Below are 20,777 nucleotides of genomic sequence, written 5' to 3' on the forward strand. Positions count from 1 at the left end.
ACATTTATAAAAGAAACAATTTAACTTGAAGATGTAGCAAGATCTTCCAAACATACCATGCAGTCACTGCAGTGGTTTCCTGATAAGATTTCCACTCACAAAATATGGTAATTAGAAACTCTACACTTCATTAGGAAAGGGGTTCGAATTTAGGCAAAAGCAATCCAAACCTACTCCCACTCCTACCAGGTGGGACATGATCAGGAGTCACTGAAGAAATTGATGTTTTCTCTGCAATCAAAATACAGGTCTTTGAGAGAGAAAGCTTTAGGGATCTACAAAGTAATTATATAGTAATTATAAAAATATAATTAGTAGGTTTTCTGCTCAGATTTTAGGACTTCTAAAATATTTTTCATAGTAGCAAACACAACTGCTTTGTGTTCTTTATCAGTTTGGAGCCTGTGCCAGTGACAAGAAGAGCCTGGTTGTAGAGACAAACTATACTCAGAAACCTTACAAACCACAATTAACAAGCTTTTTGGGTTTGAGCATTAAATAATTCAAGCTGCTGCCAGGGTATCTGTAAACATTATTGTAAGATGGCCATGCAAACTGAGAATTGGATGACAACCTCCATATTGACTGTCAGTTTACCTCACAGATGATGAATCTCATGCTTTTTAAGTAAACTACGCATATATTTTTACAAGACTACATCTGGTCTTGCCAAGTTAGAAAAAACGCAAAATGCTTACTTGGTTCAGTCCATATTGCTGTATCCAGATGGCAAGTTATGCAGCAGCTCTAATTACTGAATTAGATAAATACACTGCAAACGTGGGATAGAGTCACTTCCCTGACCAACTATCTGACATGCAGTCTGCAGTGCACTTTCTTCTTGACCTGAGGTAATCCTGGAAGTCTTAAGGCCTTCTAAGATGACAAAACTGCAATTCCAGAGTGACTGCCAAAAATCAGACTGAAGTTTGATGAAGCCGACTAGAATGTAGTCTTAAGGAGTACATTATGTCAGTTGTGATGGGCGGGGGATAATCTTGACAAATGTTTCTCACTTAGGTGTTTACATCTGTTCCTGCTGAAGCACCTAACACAAGTGGGGAAGAGCAGGGTCAAGTTGCTTTCCAGCCAAACCTCTGCTTGCAGAGAATGAAGTACCAGCTTTGAAAACAGTAACAGTGGGAGCAAATGACATTTTCCGGTCTATCTGGTACTGGTTCCTCGCCCACCAGGGTTAAGTGGTGATTGCATTCTGTGCTAGAAAAACAGAAGAGTGTTAATTCCATTTCACTTCACCATCCACTTCTCTTTACAGTGTTAGACAAGATAACAGATCACTTAAACTACGTTTTCTCAAAGTAACTTGTTACAAATAATTTCTGCCAGTAGGCTTAACTTTTTTATTATGACTTGTAGAATGTGTAGAAGACTTTAATGCCTTTTTTCTCTGTCATTTCTGGCAGGGGTGCTTTACCCTGGTTGCACATTCTGGTCTTTAAATGACTTGAGTTTTGTAAATGAGCTGAATTATAACTAGTAACAGCATAGGGTAAATACAGCAGTAAATTATGATACACAGTTTAAGACTATTGCATAGAGTAAGGAAAACAGTGTAAGTAAATTAGTTTTAATCTTCCTCTTGCTTTGTGTACATTTTAAATTAGCATATATATGGTTAAAATCTTTAATCATGGGGTTTTTTTGTTGTTTGTTTGTTTGGTTTTTTTTTTAACCAAAAGACTGTTTAAAAGCACTTACATTCTATAGCTGCCTAATTATGGAGTGGCACTTGCAGTCTTCGCTTATTTAAAAACTAAAAAAACACTGCAGACTGAAAACAAATCAACTACTACGTACAGCCTTCAAGAGCCACCTAGTGGGATAATTCTGCAAGTAACCCTGTAAGCACTAAATAGAGTAACTCTTAATAAGCATTTTACTTAAAAAAACACTGTGAATTAGGAGTCATCTTAAATTGAAAGGGAGCCAAAATCCATTTGTATACAAAAAACTTTCTTATGTTTCCTAGAACACTCCATTTTGTGGCTAGGAAATTCAATCTACATTTAAAATTTGCAAGTAGATGAATAGGCCCATTTCTGTTTTAAAGTAATACATTCCATACTGACAAGCAATTTTAATTTGAGGAATTTTGCTGGTGGAGCCAGATGCATCACTATTTGAATTATTTATTTTTTGAAAACACTAAGTCAGCTTTCTGAACTCAAAAACTTATTTAAAAAGCTTTAATGGTGGTGTTTTGTCTGACATGACGTACCAAGTAGTTAGGAATAATCTTGTTAACAGCTATGAGAGTAGAAAAATGGGACAGAAAGGTTTGTGAACTGAAGTTGTACTTCAAGGACCAAATAGTGTTTATGGGAAAAGTATGCAAGTGATGCTTTCAAAAAGTAAAAAAGTAATTGCTTCTAATTTTATCAGTCTCACACAAAAGGCAAATAGCAACTGTGAAATAAAGGTTATTTTACTGGGGGGAAAAAGTCATGAGATGGTTGTTTTCCAAGCAAAATATGTAACTAGTAGCATGACAGAGAAGAAAGCGAGATCCTGTAAGACAAGCACCACTAGAGAATCTGTGGTTCTGGTATTTAAGGGAGCTTGGAATTTTATATTACAGACTCTTCTTTTGAAGGGAAATGTCAAGCTCCTGATATGTCAGCTTATCTGTATCTAACTTTTGAGCCTTGAGTCAGGGAACCTAGACTTCCTCTGCAGAGAAGGACAACATTAACTGTCTTTCCATTCCATAATAGCCAAAAAGAGGTGATAGGGACTTGTTTACTAATAAACAAGACTGGGAAGAGGGCTGTGGCTTAATATAATGCGTCTGGCATACATTGTGTTTTTAACTCTAGGACAGATCAAGAGTTCCTCCCTTATACAAAAAAACCCCAAATAATTGAAAATTCAACTACAGTTAAGCAGTATCGTGCTCATATAATGAACCAATAGCAAGAAAAAATAGGTTTTAAGGTGCTCCCTTCCTTTTGCATGGGGGAAATTTGCTTTCCTTCTGTTGCAAGCAGTGGCACAGAATATAGGAGTATTTATTTCAGCTTAAAAGGGCTCAGCAAGCAGTTGAGATCAGCCTAGTGCAGCCTGCACTGAAGTGAATTAGGGAACTCTTCTGTAGCTCAGCTGTGAACACAATAGCAGCTATTGACAGGCAACGGCTGAGAGCATCTACCCTGCCTAGAATGAGGGAAGATTCTCCAGGCACGTGCTACTGGACCTTGTTCCTTCAGGAGTGATTATGAGATTACACTGAAGGTGGGTAACAATTTATCCAGTCATGCTTAAATGTGTAGTAAGAAAATTTGGTTTCAAGTAGAAGCATTTTTTACATTGAGGATGTACAGTCAAGTGAAAAAAAAAAAAAAAAAAGAGGAATAAAGCACAAAGCTCCTTCATGCTCTCACAGAGAGCTTCCTAAAAATTGCAGAATTCTAGATTGAAAAGTGCTCAACACAGGATACATTCACTTTCACTTGAATGAATGCTAAAGAGCCATTTTAAGTCCAATAACTTTATTTCAGATTACAGCAATACTAATAGTCAAACTGCATTTACTAAAGAGTCATTTAAGATGAATTTTTACAATTCAATTTGAAATACATACAACATTGTTAGTATGTTCTACAAAACCTTATAAAAATACATGGCACTTGACATCTTAGTAAATACATTCAGCTAAAATGTAAATAGCATTAGTCAGCTAAGGATTTTTAGGTCCTTTTTAATCTTGTGTGCTGACAGAAAGTGCCACTTAATCGTTGCTACACTTGTCATAGCAGATGATAGCCCCAAATCTTGAAAGTCTTGCAGACCGGCAATATAGTAAAATAGGCAAAGTAAAGCTCTGGAAGTTGACTTGTAAGGAAAAGCTGTGCTTGTCATAGCAAATGATCATCCCAAATCTCGAAGATCTCGCAGGCTGACACTGTCTTAAGTGAGGCAAAGTGAAGCCCTGGCAGCTGGCTTGCAAGAAAAGGCAACTTAGAGCAGTCTGACAGTCTTTCCAGTCACAGTCAAGAAGTCATCATCAGCCAAGGCACGAAGTGCTTCTTCAAACATTTCCTTAGTGATAGCCTTAATAAAAAGAAATAAATCAAGTAAAGGTGGTGGTGGGGAATACTTTAAAGACTGTGAAAATGCCTTACTTCCTACCAATTTTCTTATCAGGCTTTTTAAGCTTTAGAATGTTCTTTTTGCAATTGGGAATCTGGCTTGGAACCCTGAAGCTGAATTTGCTATTTCAGAATCTAGAGTAAACTAAAGTATAGCAAAGATTCAGCTCATTTATCCATAGAATTGGCTTTCTGGTCACATCAGCTGAACAAATCAGTGTTTTGCTTTCCCTCCATAATGTGATTTGAGAACAAAATAATGTTGATTTAGAAAAACACCATGCTTTTAAAATTCATGAAAATGTAAAAACAAAGCAGGAAACTTACTGTATCAGACTGTGCTCTGAGATCATCAAAAAGTTGTTGGTATTTCAAAGCTGGTGTTTTTCCCTTTGACTGGATAAGCTTCCGTAAGGCTTGAGCCAACTCCTCTTTCCGCTTACGAGCTGTTGCACTCATTCCTTATTAAAAGAAAACACCTTTTAGAAATAAACTAAGACAGACGGGTTAAGTTACCTTTAAACTTATGAAAGCCCAATAGCATCCCAGCCTTATCACTATGAAAACACCAACCTGTAGTGAGAATGGATATGTCCACAATTCCGGTCCTTGGATCAGTAGCAGACTGTTTCAGTGCTTCCCGATGGAGGCGTTTCGCTTCTTCTACATCAATGGTTTCCACTTTCTCAGAAAAGCGTACTTTAGCATGCGCTTCTGCCAGCCGGATCAGAGACTCAAGTTGTCGAGGATATGCAGAAACCATTCCCCTGCCACTACCAATCTTCCTCATGTCCACGTATGCCTGAAGACAGTCATTAAACATTTCAGTAAGTCCTGTTATTTCTATTATTTTCAGATTCCCCTTCATCCCCTAGCTCTTATTTCAGAATACTAGCAATTCTGGCAAGCTGTTCCAAACAGTGTTTCTGCTTATTTATATACCTTCACAATTCTTCCGCAGTGAAGTAGAACCACATCACATATACACATTTCCCTTATAAAGCAATTAGGCCACAACGAGTCAAGTTTTTAATCACTTTAAAAACTTAAGACTACTCTTACTTAATAGTACTTTTGCCTGTACTGACGCATTTCATTTCAGTAGAACTTCGTGCTTTTATTAATGTGATAGGTTGGTTTTGGTTCTATCTGAAAGCTAATAACCAGCGCACAGAATGATTTTTGTACTGATCTCCTTTATAATGCTATCTATTTTTAGAGATGTTCATAGAGTCTTACAGAAAAAAAATATATATAAATAGGAAGGATACATACAAGAAGACTTTGCCACATTTACAAGTCAATAAGGACTCAGACCATTATTAACAGCAACTCCTTTACCTCAATAAGGGTTTGGCTTGCTTCTTCACTTAACCTGGGATTTATATAACTACGAGCATATGCAATGTAATCCCTCAATATTGCCATGTCCATGTATTCCTCCTCCATCTTTTCTTCACTTCGGTAGTACAGTGAAATCAAATGACGAGCAAGACGTCTGTCATACGCTTCATCACGTGGATCCAACATTAAAAAGATCAAGTCAAATCTGAACAGAATAAGAATCCAGTATTAGTGTGTATACTTTCCTGCCATTTAAAGTAGTTAGTTTTAAGGTTTTTGACTTAACAAGTAGAGATAGGAGTTATTTGACTACTAGTTCATATTCTTAAGTAGGAGTTGCTCTATTAAGCTGAAAAGATATTTTTTCTAGAATTCTGAAAATACAGAACAGCACAGTGGATTTGCTTTCATCCTGTGGACTTGAAACTTTAAAAACGAGATGCATTCTGCAAAATTCAGATCCCATGTTCAAGGCTCACAGGTTTTCTTAAAACAGAAACCAAACAAACAAAAAAATTCCACACACATACCAAATACAGAGAACAAACTTTTGCCACTGAAGAAATTGCCCTGAAAGGCAGCAGCATATAGTTTTTATGCATATAAAAACATACAGATTTTAGGCATATAAAAACAATAAGTAATATATGTGTAAATAAAAAAACAGTTGTAGTTTAATCCTGGAAAAAAATTGTTTATAATTTTACAAACAATATATTCAACTATGCTCAACTATATGCAGACATTTTTAGCTAGTCCACTGTGTATTTTCATAAGCTTAAATCCAGTAAATGGTGGAACTGAGATGCTCCTCAAGCCTAGTTTCATTCAGTATACCTGTACTAAGGTACCATTTTTCACTGAATGGCTAAATTAAGCCATTCTTAATTGAATTTTAAGCTGTAGGTGTCCTCAGAATATCTGGTGTACTTCTGATGTACTTCCCAGCTAGTGGGGAATTCCTCACAAGATGCAACTGCAGCACATGGACTGTTTAAGAGCAGCAGATGCTAAATGTTCCTCCAGCAGCTGTCACCCAAAAGGCTACCATTGCCACCTGCCCCAACTGAATTTTACAGAACATCAAACAGATAAAGATCTTCAGATTCTACCACCTCTGCTCGAAGTTCCCCAATCAGTTTCACTTTCAAAGTTTTACAGAGCTAAGAAAAGCATCCTGAGTTGATAATTTCAATTATCAAGGCTATAAGTTTCAGAATAACTCTTTTCATACAACAGCAGAAAATAAACCCAAGACAGAGGCAAATAAAGATATCTTACAGATCTCAGTACATCTTCTGTTAAAGGTCATACGTAAACACTAAAGCAGTTTTCTGCTCACACAAGTCATAAGAACAGCATTTAAAATAAATGCTACAAAAGTTTTCAACTACACTATGAAGAACACAACTGTTCTACTATAGCATGTCATAAAAGTGAGACATGCAAGTGGGAGTTGAGTACCTTGACAACAGTGTGTGAGGAAGCTGGATATTTTCAATAGTGGTCTTTTTTGGATTCCACTGTGATTCTATAGGGTTAGCTGCTGCTAGAATAGACGTACGAGCATTCAGTTGGCAAATAATTCCAGCCTGTCAAAATAAAAAATATTTCTGAAACCAGCTCCAACTATGTGACAGCGAAACATTCCCCCCCCCCCCAGCTTCATGAGACCACCGATGTTATTAAATGGGTTCTTTACCCTTGTAGAGCAAAGCAAGAACAAAACCATCTACAGTTTGCTATAAAAGCTGTATTTTTTTTTGTAAATGAGTTGTTAAATAATCTAGTCTTGATTCACTGACAACACCACAAATGCGTAATCCTTTGTTCTTCTGTTATTTTTCGTTTGTTTCAGCTGCCTAGCAGATACAGTGCTTAGTGCAGAGAACCCGAAATAAACAAACTTACCTTTGCGATGGAGAGAGTCTGTTGTTCCATTACTTCGTGTAGTACGGATCTTGTGCTTTCATTCATTTTATCAAACTCATCAATGCAGCAGATGCCATTGTCACTAAGCACTAGAGCACCTGTCTGAAGAACCAGCTGCCGTGTTTCTGGATCCTTCATCACATACGCAGTAAGACCAACCGCACTTGAGCCTCTGCCAGATGTGTACTGGCCTCGAGGAACCAGGTTATACACGTACTGGAGCAGCTGCGATTTACTGGTACCAGGATCACCACAGAGAAGAATGTTAATCTCAGCGCGAAAATTGCCTCTTCCCGTGTGAGTAAAATCCTTTCTTGATCCTCCAAAAAGCTGAAGCAGAATACCCTACAAAAACATTCTGTCTTTAAAAATCAAAACATCACCACTTGTATAGTTAACACAGCAAATCCAGCTGTTGAACTGAAACATCTAATGAACAGAAACACTGCTAAAATTAATTCAGATATGGAAGAAAACACTTGAAACTGTTTTTAGAAGCCTTTAAAAGGGTTAATTCTTTATAGATATCCTCAATTCCAGTTAATTACAAACATACAGTTGAATTGCTGTGGTCTACAAGCTCAGCTTATAATTAGTTTCCAATTAGATTTGTTCTAAATCTATTCCAAAACTTGTGTAACCAAAATTTTGATAACAAATTCTGCTGACAATAGGAAAGTCAGAATAGACTACTTTCCGTAAGGCTGTTTCATGTAGGACCAAAGTACTATTACCTCTTTTGTATCATTAAAAAAGTGCAATTTTTATCAGCTTTTTCGTCAAGACTAATAAAAGTATACTTTTCAGGAAAACTGCTTTACTGTGTTACGGTATTACTTCAATAAAAGTTCTTCATTTGACCATAAAATATAAAAATGTTCAAGATCTTTTATTTCATTTGGATTTACCAATGCTTCAACCTTTATACTACCTATAAAAAAGCATATGCTTTCAGTGTTAGTAAAGAAACAAAAGTAACTAACTTTAGTATTTTGAAATTACTGGAATTATTAGTATAAACATAGGCTTGTAATTTTATCAGTTAGCTAGAATTATCAGGGAGGACTTTTTTTTCCTTTTCATATTTACTAGTTTAAAATTCACTATTCCCCAGTATTCTTTTTTTGCTCTAACAGCACATATATAATAGTAAAAAAAAAAAAAAAAAAAAGTGATAGTGACAATGATACTGGAAACAGCAATGAAAAGAGTGAGGAAAACTCTGCTTTATGTAAAGCCTCTGCACAATTTCTTACAGCATTGCAGAGGCACGCAATGAGTTTTTTGTAATTAGTTCTGTTCTCATTCACTTAGAAAATGGGTGTCAAATTCATTTTCACCGGGGTCACATCAGCCTCATGGTTGCCTTTAAAGGGCCCAATATAATTTTAGGACTGTGTAAATGTAACTACTCCTACATTTTAACTACAGTTTCAACGTGGCCAGGTCAGCAAAACCTGTTTGATAGTTACAAGAAGCGTGACCTGCCCCATTTGTATTTTCCTCAAGGTCCCCAAGTATTGGTTCTCCAATACTTATTGGTTTAAAGTGCTGTCAAGTATTAAATATAGCAACTTTGTATTTTGTGAAGAGATTTTGGTCAGAACCTGAAGATCTCCCTTGATGAAGCATCTCCAGCTTTCCTCAACTCCACTCACTACACCTGATGGGCCTTTTAGTGTGGTGAGGGGGTAATGACAAATGAAATTGTCGCTATTGTATTTCCATTTCAGCAGCAAATCATTGTATGGTTTTGAACTCAACTTCTAGCCATTTCAGAAACCTGTGAACTATGATAATGTTCAAATCTACAAAGAAAAAAACAAAGGAATATACTTAAAGAGGACAGTTTGGTGTTTTACATTACCTTGAGACCCACTACTGACTGTAGTTTTTACAATTACGAAGTGGGAGTATCTCAGTTGAATAATTTATTGGAACAGTCCCTTCTTGGATACATCTAAGTAATCGTTTTAACATCCCATAAGTCAGACTCAACCACGTCATTTTAAAGCTACAGTTCTCCTGTGGATGCCTCTTTGCAGCAATCATTTACAACGTTATAGCTACTTATTTTTCCTTGATCACCAGTAATCTGAACTTTCAAGAAATGTCCAAGATGAATACTGCAATTAAGTTTTCCCAGTTCTGCTGCTTTCCTACCTTTTCAATATCTTCCCTCTAATTAACACACCTTAATACCATTAAAAAACTTACTATACACTTATAGGCAACTCCATTCCGACAAGACCATACAGTTTTAAGACTACTGAAGATGTATTTTGAATTTTGAAGCCTGTCATTTTTATAGCAAGCAATAATTATAAATATACTAGTATATAAATACATTTCTTAGAACACAAATATAGAATTTGATTCACCTTTTTGATATCTTCATGCTCATAGATACTTGGGGCCAATGCTAAAGACAGTCTCTCATATATGTCTGCTTTTTTAGAAAGCTCTTTTAGGAGTTCCACACGTTCCTCTGTAAACATTTTTTGCTCAGTTTCTTCATCAACACCGTGCAGGCGTTTTGAATCCGTCTTGCGATAGTGTATGACATCAATGTGGGTCTTAAAGATGGATTTTACGCTGCTGACCCTTGGATTAACTCGAATTGGGACTGCCCTGTAAATACCTAAATATAAATTTTAATAATAGCATTAGATATGAAGAAACATAACTCCAAAACCTGAAATTTTTACATTTTTCCTTTGAAAGCTGTTCAAAACATCCTAAATACTTTACTCAGTTTATTTCCCAGTACCAGTAAGTCATGCAGAAATGAATGGAATATATTTAAGTCAGGTAGACCCTATTTTTGCAGGTACATACATGTTAAACATTCCTATCACAAGTATCCTCAAGAAGGAAAAAGCTTAATTATTTAAAAAAAAATTAAGGCTTGATGCTTTTGAAAGTTCTGCTCCATTGTCTAAAGTTAGCATTTCCCTCTAAGTGCCAAGTTCAAGAATAGATTTCTAATGCACCTCTAACAGTTACCAGTACAGCGGTTTAGAAAATGTGGTTGCAGTATCAAAATACTTACTCTATGTTTTCTCTCTCCTGACAGCAGACACTATTTAAGATACTGCTTCTTCCTCACGTTCTCAGAATGAATTGTCAAACTCAGAAGGGACCTCTGGAGATTGGCTGGCCCAACCATGGACTCAAACGGGAGTTAACTAGAACAGGTTGCTGAAGGCCATATCCAGTCAGGTTTTGAATATGTCTAAGGATGGACACTCCAGGCAGCTTCTCTAGGCAACCTGTGCCGGGGCTTGACCACCCAAACAGTGTAAGGTTTCCTATATTTAAAAATAATTTCCTGTTTTCAGCTTGTGCTCACTGCCTCATGTCCTGTCACTGGGCACCACTGAAAAGTGTGGCTCCGTCTTCTTGACACCATCCCCACCCCCTAAAGTCAGGTATTTATAAACACGCTGGTAAAATCCCCCAGAACTTCTCCAGGCTGAGCAGTCCTAGCTTTCTTAGCCTTTCTGTGCACGACAGAAGATCCAGTTGTCATCACGGCCCTTTGCTGAATTCACTCCAGTATGTCCACATCCCCCTAGTACTGGAGAGCCCAGAACTGGACACAGCACTCACGATGTGGCCACACCAGTGCTGAACAGAGGGGAAGGATCACCTCCCTCTACCTGCTGCCAACACTCCTCATAATACAGCCCAGGAGGGTTGCTGGTCTATCAAGCGCTGCCTCCTCCCAGTTCTGTTTTTGTCTGCAAGTTTGCTGAGGGTGCACTCTGTCCCATCATCCAGGTCATCAGTGAAGATATCCAACAGTCTTTGGCCCCAGTACTGAGTCCTGGGGTACACCCATGGTGACCAACCTCCAGCTGGACTTTGTGCCACTGATCATAATGCTTTGAGCCCAGCAATTCTGCCAGTTACATCCATCTCACTGTCCACTTATCTAATGTGTACACCATCAGTTTGTCTATGAGGATGTTATGGGAGACACTGATGAAAGCCTTGCTGAAGTCAAGACAACAAGAAGATAAAACAACATCCACTGCTCCAGTCATCTTATCATACAAGGTTGTTTTCTACTATAAATCCACGCTGACTACACCAAACCACCTTCTTGCACTTCAGATTTTTACAAATAATTTCTAAGATTATTTGCTGCATCGCCTTCCCATGCTCAAAATGAGGTTGACTGGCCTGTAGTTCCCCAGGTCTCCTTCTTGCCCTAGGAATGATGTTGGCTTTCTTCCAATATCTTAGCCAGTCCCCATGACTTTTCAAAGATAACTGAGTGGCCTTACAAAGACAGTGGCCAGCTCCCTCAGCACTTGCAGGTACATCCCATCAGGTCCCTTTATACACAGTTACGATCAGCGAAAAATGAAAATGCAGATACTCAAACCAAATGTTACCTGTGACATTAACTCTATCGCCTGGCTGAACTTTATCAACAAGGTCATTGTGAGCGAACAGCGCAACCGTATGAGGGGTCTGTCCAGCTGGCATATCTTCAGGAGACTCCTGCAGTTTGACCTAGCAAAGAACAGTTTCAAAAAAGCAAAGCTTTTCCACAAAGTATGTAACAGAATTTCTATTAACATACCCCACCCAAACAGCAAAACCAATTTCTAATAAAAAGGTATGATGAAAATGAGAATTCTGCTGGTTGCCACTGGTATAGCTACTTACAAAATGCTGTCACAGACAAGGCTCACCTAATCCAGACAGTAGCAGACATATTATATATAAAAGGGCTTCCATACGGAAACATTAAGATGCATACATGCTTCATTTAATGCATTGCTTCTACAAAGTATGGACTTATCCTTTTGCCAAGGTTTTCACCCATTTTCTTGTTCAGAAACACGCTTCCCTTTCCAAAACATTCAGTTTCAAGACACATACTTTAATGCTATTGATGATATTAGGGTGGTGGGGGAGCAAAAACTAGAAGCTTATTAATTTCAGCCACTACTTAAGTGGAACATACCATCTGTTTGTCGGAGAACATGGATCGATTGTGAATCAGTACCATACTGTGCGTCGTGTTACAGTTCTTGCATACTGACGGTTCAGCAATCCTGCCACGATCAATTTCTACTCTGGTGGTGAAAGCGCAAACCTGGCATTTAAAGAATGCTTCTTGCATCTCGGGAATTAACTGGGAGCTTCTGATGACCATTCCACTGATGGTGATAAGCTGATCAATATCTACAATATATAGAGACTAGCGTCATCACATACTCTAAAAATTTAAAATAACCTTCAAAGTTCATATTATGTTATTTTTAGGTGGGAGGTAGATATTTGGTTACATAGTAGCGTTTTGACTAAGATGAAGCAAAAAGAATCATAAATGCATAGTACAAATATTCTAATTTACAGTATTTATACAACAGAAAAAATCCTTCACACTTGCAGAACTAAGAACATGAGCAGCTGATGCCAGGAAATATTTCCTTTATGGACAGAATATTCTGCATTTGCCTCTGAATCAGACTTACATAAACAAGACATTGGTCTGGATAGACCACAAGTACAGTTTTATACAGTCTTCATGTAATTCTATGCTAACATCAAATAAATTTATGTAAATCCTTAAGATTCTTTTTGAGCATGGTAATCAAAGTTTACCTTCAGGGTTTAGACTTCTCATATTCCTGGTCTTCAGTGCATTATACGGCCTTACTTGAATTTGGTGTTCTAATATTGAATCAGGGTAACGATCAAAGAAGATCTCATTGGCAGCCATGTCAAATGTTGGGATAACTTCCTGTACAAAATTGTTAGAAACCATTAAGCTTACAAAGGTTAAAACAAAACAAACAAACAAAAAAAACAACAAAACACCAACCAACCAACCAACCATAGATCAAAATATTTTTGCATGAAGCATTTTATGTGCTGCTGATAAGCCAGCAATGATTAAAAGTTACACCAGCTGTGCATTTCCCTACACAAAACTTGCTGTTCACATCAAGTTTATTAATTTCAGTATTGCAAAGGGGTCAGGGGGGAAAAGTTCAGGACTCAGGACATTACAGTTTGCATTAATGAGGTACTCACTATAATATCTATGATCAAGTTTCAACTATGATGAAATAATACATTTTATATTAAGTAAAATTAAGAAACTACAGAGATTACACTGATCATACAAAGTACACATTCCATTTAAACATATTTAAAGCTAGAAATATGAAAGGGCCACCTGAAAGGCAGAAGACAAGTGCACTACTTCACCTGAGGATAGCAGATCAGTTGCCTGTAAAGATTTTCATCAAATGATCTTAGATGATCACAATTTACATTCAGGAATGGTTCCCCAACCATATTAATCTGCAAGACATTTGAAAAGAAACCTTTAGCTCAATGGCACACAAGACTGAAAAATGAAAGTTCAATTTTGCTGAGTTACCTCTTCAAGGCGTTGCATATAGCGTGGCTGGTTAAGATCCAAGCCAATGTCTTCATCCTCTTTAGCTAACGGATCAATGAAAGTCTGAAGAAATCTCTAAATGTCAGAGGTAACAGAAAGAAGGAGAAAATGAACAGAACTGAGTAGTACATACATCTACTTCGTGTCACATTCAACTCATATTTGTTTAAATCAAACTAGCTTTTCGTTAAAAAAAAGGAATAAATAAGTTGTTAACCCACCTGGAATTTTTCTTTGCATGAGGCAACATTAACGTCTGTTCCCCAAATAACAAGCTTTTGCCCAAGAGATTGCTCGGTTTCTACTACATCCTCAGCCAGCTGCGTGGAAACAAATTAAGCATAGGTAAATATGCATATTTGTTTAAAAAGAAGTTGTCAGGTGCAAAATCTGAGACATCCACCTACCCCATCTGAGTGTAAATCGACTTGTCTGGCTTTACGGACAGACCCAAGATCCGGCCTCTGCCTCACCGGTGTTCCTCGTACCCCACTTCGTGGAGTACCTTCCACCCTGGAGCTGGGCGTGCCGTAAGTCAGAGGTGAGCTGACATCAAAGTCAAGAGGAATAGCTATTAAAAAAAAAAAAAAGGCAAACTTGTTTTTCAAGATGTTTTACATTTAGAGCAGACTAAAATTCATCCTCTACATTTGTCTCATTCTTTTAACTCTGTCATGAAGTGAATAGCGTCACAATTCCACTGTTTAGTTAAAACAGAAGCAATAAGGAAGTTGCAAGCCTACCTAGACCTTTTCATTAACATCTCTTCTGAAAGATCTTAAGTTCTAGTAAAGCTTCATCAGAAGACTTTAGTACTGCATTTTAAAACTAAATTGGTTTTCAAGCATAAAAAGTCAAAACACAGCATTTTAGATGAAACATATTCTTCAGTATTTTTAGGGCTGTAATACAAGTGACATGACAACAGCTACTGCAGTTAAAAACACTCTACTATTTATAAAGGCAAGAAAGGCTTTTTATGGCAATCAAATGATTTCTGCATTAAAATAATTTTGTTATTCTTTCTAGAAATACATAAAAGAATGAGGTATAACCGCTGATACATACTCCCACAACAATGTGAAGCTACAAGAGCAGATCTGCATCCCTGACACCGAGTACAACCCTGTACCGTTCACTACGCTAAACTCAAATTCGGAAGTGCCCCCGGGGTGCACCGGGGCACCCCCGCGGCCCGCACAGGGATGCGCATAGCGGCGGGCTCTGCCCCAGTCCCGGGGCTGCCCCGGCGTACCGGCGTGGCGGAACTGCGGGGGGCTGGAGAACAGAGCATCGGGGGCGCGGGGGCTCTGCGCCTCGGCGGGCGGGGAGGTGGGCATGGGCTGCAGGTCGCCGGTGGAGGTGGAGTCGTCTGTCCTTGCCTTCTGTGACGGGGGAGAGCGGGCATCTTGTGCTGCAAAACATAAGCAGAGCCGGCGTTTAAATCGTCGCGTCACCGCAGCAGGCGGACCGAGCCCCGAAACGGACCGAGCCCCGGGCCCGCGCCGTCCCACCAAGGCACTTACGAGTCGGGGGGTTGCTTTCCCGGCCGCGCTTGCCGCGGCGACGGCTAGGGGTCGAGGCGGGCGACGACATGGCGCTGCTCCGGCTCCCGCGGCGGTCCTACCTGCGAGGGGGGCGGTGAGAAGAACGCGAGCTGTGGGCGCTCCACACCGGCCGAGCCCCGACCGGAGGGTTTCCCTCCCTCTCCCCACACACACCGAGCGCTGAACCGGGGGGAGTGGGGGGCAGAGGGGCAGCAGCCGATACCCCCACCCACCTCGGCAGCCCCACGAAACTCCGCGCCAAGCGACTAGCGTGCGCGCGCTCTCGCGGGCTTTCTGGCCAATGGGTAGACGCGATCGCAGCGGGAACGCCGAACGGATGCAAAAAGGGGGGGATGAGTAACGGAGAAGGAAAGGAGGAAGGAGATTAACCTTTCGGTCCCCCTAGGTGAGGGACGCGCCTCCTCGAACTGCTGCAATACGGACAAAAGGGTAATGCGGGATACCTCTTGTGCTCCGAGACGTAGTTTGTACTCAGCAATAGCACCTCTCCCCCCCCCAGCCCAGAATGGAACGGCCCGCACCCGACCGAATTTCGCGGCAAAACTAGTGCTGTGGTCGGGCAGGGAGGCGTGAAGAGGTCGGAGCAGTCCATTCACCGCAGAGGGGGGGGAAAGAGAGAAACAGTGCTCACAGGTTGCTGTATGTGTACACTGAGCCGATCCCGCAGCGAGAGACATCAAGATGCCTCCAGATCTTCTACCCTGACACCACCCTTTAGACCATCGTGCCTCCATTCTTTGCCCAGAATAGTCCTGATGCCACAGAGTGTGTCCCTCCCGCCTGGCTGTGTTGGATCCGCCGGGGGGGGCACCGCCTCCGCGCCCGCTTCCGCCTCCGCCTCCCTTCGTGCCGCTGACTGCGCTGCCGGCTGGGGCAGCATGGCTGGCGTCCAGGAGAGTCTGCTGCAGCTGCACCGCTGCCTGCAGCCCGGCGATGCCGGCGCCGCCATGCACGGCTACAGCCTGCTCCGCAGCCTGGGGGAGACCTGCCTCACCAGCCCTGCAGGCGGCGCGCAGGGTGCGCCCTGGGCCCGGTCCGGCTGCCGCGGGTGGCGGTGGGGTCGCGGTCTGTGGGGTCTCAGGGGCTCTTAGCGAGGCGCGGGTCGGCTGTTCCCTCGCTGGTGTCTTTAAAACAGCAACTGCACAGCTTGAGGGGCGGCTTCTTAACGTTGGGGACACACAACAGAGCTCTGGGCATTGCGGGTGGCTCCGCCCGCGCTTCCTGAGCCCAACAGGGCACCCGAGGGGAGTTGGCATGACATAAAAGGTTCATTTCGGGGCGGGACGGTCTCTTGCTCCGAGTAGCCATTTCTCTCTGTAAAAATATTCAGGTGCGTGCCGCTCTGCCGGCCCGCCCGCCCCAGGTCGGCTTTCCCTCGGCCCGGGGCAGAGATGGGAGCACAAGTCCACGGGGGGGCCAGAAACACCCGCGTTGTGTGTGTTTTTTGGTGAGGAGCACCAGTCCCGTCCGAGGCGCTGGGGCGTGCCGAGGGGCGCCCAGCCCTGCGGGGGAAACCACCTGCCTGACGGTTCGTTTGCTTCCCCGCAGCGCTGCACCTGTCCCTGGTGTTTTCCCAGCAGCACGGCTTGCTCGTCTTTATCCACAGATCTCTCGGCATTGAGGAGGTAGGTTGGTAAACTTTAATTTTAAGATAAAAGTTGAGATATTGAAATACTAGAGAGAGTGCAGAGGAGGGCGATGAAGCTGGTGAGGGGCCTGGAGCACAAGTCTGGTGAGGAGCAGCTGAGGGAGCTGGGGCTGTTCAGCCTGGAGAAAAGGAGGCTGAGGGGAGACCTTATCGCTGTCTGCAGCTACCTGAAAGGAGGTTGTAGCATGGAGGGGTTGGTCTCTTCTCCCAAGTAGCAAGTGATGGGATGAGAAGAAATATCCTCAAGTTGCACCAGGGAAGGTTTAGATTGGATATTAGGAAAAATTTATTCACAGAAAGGGTTGTCAGGCATTGGAACAGGCTGCCCAGGGAAGTAGTGGAGTCACCATCCCTGGAGGTGTTTAAAATGTGTTTAGACGAGGTTTTTAGGAACACAGTTTAGTGCCATGGTTAGGTTAGGTTATGGTTGGACTCAATGATCCTGAGGGTCTCTTCCAGCTGAAATGATTCTATAATAGTCCTATGTGAACAGCGTATTTTGTTATACACGTTAAAACTAAATTTTTTTTTTTTTTTTTACTTTTCAGTTTCGAGATTGCAGGGAAGAAGCACTGAAGTTTCTTTGTGTCTTTATGGAAAAAGTTGGTGATAAAGTTCATCCTTATGCCTGTAATATTAAGGTGAGTAAAGGAAAATTATTTCCTAAAAGTCTTTGTCAAATGGTTGAAACAATTCTGGTGGGTCTCATACCTTAACAGATTCATAACTATTCTTCACGCCTCCCAATCTGCTTTAGCCATCTTGTGTTCTTGTCGGAGCTGAAATAACTTGGTCGACATAAAGTGTAATTAATACAACAGAGAAGTGTGGAATTGTTTCTTGAAAGATAGGCTTAATTTTATCAGCTTACCAACATTAGATTGGATATTCGGAAAAACTTCTTCACAGAAGGGTTTGTCAGGCATTGGAACAGGCTGCCCAGGGAAGCGATGGAGTCACCATCCCTGGAGGGATTTAAAATGTGTTTAGATGAGGTTCTAAGGGACATGGTTTAGTGCCAGAGTAAGGTTAATGGTTGGACTCAACGATCCTGAGGGTCTCTTCCAACCAAAATGATTCTATCTTTATAAAACACAATAGATATTAATTTTGAAAAAAGTTACTGATATTGAAAGATAATAACTATAACTTTTAATTTATACATACTAAAATAATACTTTAGGTGTAATATTTTAAGTGTTTCTATAGGTGGTGGTTAATTTTAAATACCGATTTTTAAAATTTTTTCTTGCTGAGTTGTTACTTTTGCAGTATATAGAGAAATTGGTGGAAGCTACAATACCTCTAAAAATGAGGTTCCTTGAGTCTAGATTGCTGAACAATACTGCTTTGCATAGTAATGCTTGACTGCACCTCTGCACTTTCTGATCTCAAATTAGTAGCAATGTTTTGTAAGAAAACAAGGCAGAAAATCTGCTATATGTGCCTTTTATTCCAGAAACTGCACTTTCTTTGCCTGAGCTGGGTTTTATTGTTATGTCAGACAGGGCTGCAGTGTTGTCAGTGAAGCTGCTTTCAGGACTGAATATTTTTATTCTAGTATTTTTTAAAAAACCTTAAACTTGTTAGGAACAGATACTTTAAAGAGGTGGATGAATAATGCATTGTTACCTTTGAGTTCCCTTCTCTGCTTACAAGTATTACAATCTCAGTTTTCTTCCCCATCTAGAAAACTTGTGTTAGTGTTTATACAAAAGACAGAGCAGCAAAATGTAAAATCCTAGCTCTGGAACTTCTGATTAAGGTAAAATGTGTTTTATAAATCGCTCTTGTTTCTATTATAGAAAAAGTAGAAAATATCTTGTATTACTATAGTTGTGCTATATTATGCAGAAAACCTGTATTCAGTAGTAGCAAGAGAATAGTGATAGTGTGGTATTTAGATGTTAATAAGAGACATGTCTTAACTACAGATTGTCATTGATATTCCTGCAGTAGGTTGCTTAGATGTGAGCATGTCTTTCCTTCATCTGCTTCATCAAGACACAGCTGTGTTGGGGGCAGTTGCAGGTCTTCTCCCAGTTTAGTCAATTGTATTCTTACTTTATAACGTTATACATTGATACATAGTATTTTTATATACTACGTTAGGCACTGTATATGAAAGGTGTGGAGAAGGGTTTTTTTCCTGAAGTTTTATTACTGTGTGAGACAGTAATTTCATAATGTGCTTCCTTAGAATGCATTAGATCCTTGTTTTGCAAATGCTTTTGCACCTACTAGATTTTGCTTATGAGAAACAAAGCTACCTTTTGATTTATTCTGCTACATATATAGAAAGGTAGTTTGTTGTTAAAGTAGATTTCATGCCAATTCTCTTGCCTGGACCAGTCACCTTAAATCTCTTTCATTGAATAACATACCTAAGCTGAAGCTACACATATGAACTGTGTTTTTATTTACATCAAGTAGGATTGTGGTAGTGATATTAATTATTTTCCTAATTTTTTTCTTTTTTTATTAATCTATCGTAGTTGCTCCGAAGTTTACAACGTTCCTGTCTGATGGAAGAAATGAAAGTTGGGGAGATATTTAATAAATTTTATGGGGAGCTTGCCACAAAAAGTAAAATTCCAGATACAGGTAGGCTTTAGCTTTTCTGTCAATGTCCTTTGCTTTATTTACATTCAGTTTTTGTTGGATGATACCCCATGGAAATGTATAATTGCTATAGCTCAGGCAAGTGTGTTTAAAGATGGTGGCTGTCATGTTTTAGAGCTAGTAAAATGTGTTCAGGTCTTCTGACTGTGAACGTGCAGTTAGCTCTTTCTTAGGAGATTTATATGAGCTAACATGCAGGAGAGATCATGTAATGTAATTTGATGGTGGCAGTTCATACTGAATTGAAGCATAGATCTGTCTTAAGATTTCCAACAAGAGAGTATTTGTATGTCTAATCTGTTATTATTAGATCCTGAATGCCTAAATCTTGAAAGTACTTCCAGCTTTCTTCTCATTAACCAACTTAACTTTGCCAGAATACTAGAATATTTTTTTCTCCCCAGGTTCAGTGCAACCTGGTGTAGCTGAACCTTTGGAGTTCCCCTTACACCTGTTTTATAACTATACCCATATAACACATACCCGTATAACCTTGAGACTCAAGAGTGGTCCTGGTCCTTCCAGTGGGTGCTCTTCTCAAAAACAGAGGCTGCCCATCCCTGTCAAAGTTTATGTGAACCTGAGCTCGGTTGCTAAAGCTATTCATAACTTTATTCCAACCCCATCCAGTTTTTTGTCCTCAGAGCAGTAGTTTTAGTGTGGTAGTTAATACGTTTGTGTCTCCTAATGTGAGCTCATTAGTTCCTATCTTGCCGGATTATGTTCTTGATGGTGTTAAGCTTACTAATGTGAGCTCTAGTTTGATGGTCGTGGCTAGTTGCAGCTGAAATCTTGGCTTGGCAGGTTTAGCCCTTACAAAACTTGCGGTGCCTGCATAGAACCCTTTAGTCTGAACTCAGGCCTTCTGTGAGCTGTTGACCTTAACTCTGGTAGTACTTAAGAGGCCCGACATAACCTCAAGGCCAGCAGCAAGCTTGGATTAGTGGTAAATGCTTCCTCAGTCAATATGGCCTTTATTAATCAGTTTTCTAAGCCATGTTTGAAAAGAGTAAATGTGTTTAACTTACTGATGTGAGACAAGGATGCATCTTTGCATCATAGTATGATAGATATACATATGTACATCATAAAGAGATGTCTTTGCCACATGCTGATCACCAGTT

The 20,777-nt window shown here is 40.2% G+C and overlaps 2 protein-coding genes across 4 annotated transcripts in view; one reads left to right on the top strand and one right to left on the bottom strand.

Annotated features, from left to right (window-relative positions):
* Positions 1 to 3,492: 3,492 nt before the first annotated feature.
* MCM4 (minichromosome maintenance complex component 4) lies at positions 3,493 to 15,656 on the bottom strand. Of its 2 annotated transcripts, XM_082044841.1 has the most exons (17): positions 15,592 to 15,656; positions 15,342 to 15,438; positions 15,071 to 15,229; positions 14,223 to 14,386; positions 14,037 to 14,135; positions 13,795 to 13,890; positions 13,620 to 13,715; positions 13,011 to 13,149; positions 12,367 to 12,587; positions 11,789 to 11,909; positions 9,767 to 10,026; positions 7,365 to 7,730; positions 6,918 to 7,045; positions 5,451 to 5,658; positions 4,683 to 4,911; positions 4,437 to 4,570; positions 3,493 to 4,071 (listed from the first exon to the last, which is right to left on the bottom strand). In XM_082044841.1, the coding sequence occupies exons 2-17, from the start codon at positions 15,409 to 15,411 to the stop codon at positions 3,979 to 3,981; spliced, it is 2,583 nt and encodes an 860-aa protein (XP_081900967.1). In that variant the 5' UTR covers positions 15,412 to 15,438; positions 15,592 to 15,656; the 3' UTR covers positions 3,493 to 3,978. The 2 variants fall into 2 exon arrangements, with proteins under 2 accessions (XP_081900967.1, XP_081900966.1); XM_082044840.1 differs by having other exon boundaries at positions 15,342 to 15,622.
* A 605-nt stretch (positions 15,657 to 16,261) lies between these two features.
* PRKDC (protein kinase, DNA-activated, catalytic subunit) overlaps positions 16,262 to 20,777 on the top strand; it is a gene marked incomplete at its 5' end in the record, with an annotated part of 84,477 nt that continues 79,961 nt past the window's right edge. Inside the window, 5 exons of one of the 2 annotated variants that reach the window (XM_082044771.1) lie at positions 16,262 to 16,400; positions 16,932 to 17,008; positions 17,580 to 17,672; positions 18,722 to 18,796; positions 19,527 to 19,635. In XM_082044771.1, coding sequence (XP_081900897.1) covers positions 16,262 to 16,400; positions 16,932 to 17,008; positions 17,580 to 17,672; positions 18,722 to 18,796; positions 19,527 to 19,635 — 493 coding nt within the window. The remainder of the gene's footprint in view (positions 16,401 to 16,931; positions 17,009 to 17,579; positions 17,673 to 18,721; positions 18,797 to 19,526; positions 19,636 to 20,777) is intronic. The other variant, XR_014183257.1, reaches the window with a different exon arrangement.

This window comes from Streptopelia decaocto, assembly GCF_964273445.1.
Source record: "Streptopelia decaocto genome assembly, chromosome: 2".
In the NCBI taxonomy this organism is placed as follows: domain Eukaryota; kingdom Metazoa; phylum Chordata; class Aves; order Columbiformes; family Columbidae; genus Streptopelia; species Streptopelia decaocto.

Excerpts from the sequence above, each read along its gene's own strand:
- MCM4 (XM_082044841.1), bottom strand. The coding sequence starts at position 15,411 with ATGTCGTCGCCCGCCTCGACCCCTAGCCGTCGCCGCGGCAAGCGCGGC. Across the intron at positions 14,387-15,070 it reads CCCGCAGTTCCGCCACGCCG|CTATTCCTCTTGACTTTGAT; the intron begins GTACGCCGGGGC and ends TTTTTTTAATAG. Across the intron at positions 13,891-14,036 it reads CATGCAAAGAAAAATTCCAG|AGATTTCTTCAGACTTTCAT; the intron begins GTGGGTTAACAA and ends TCTGACATTTAG.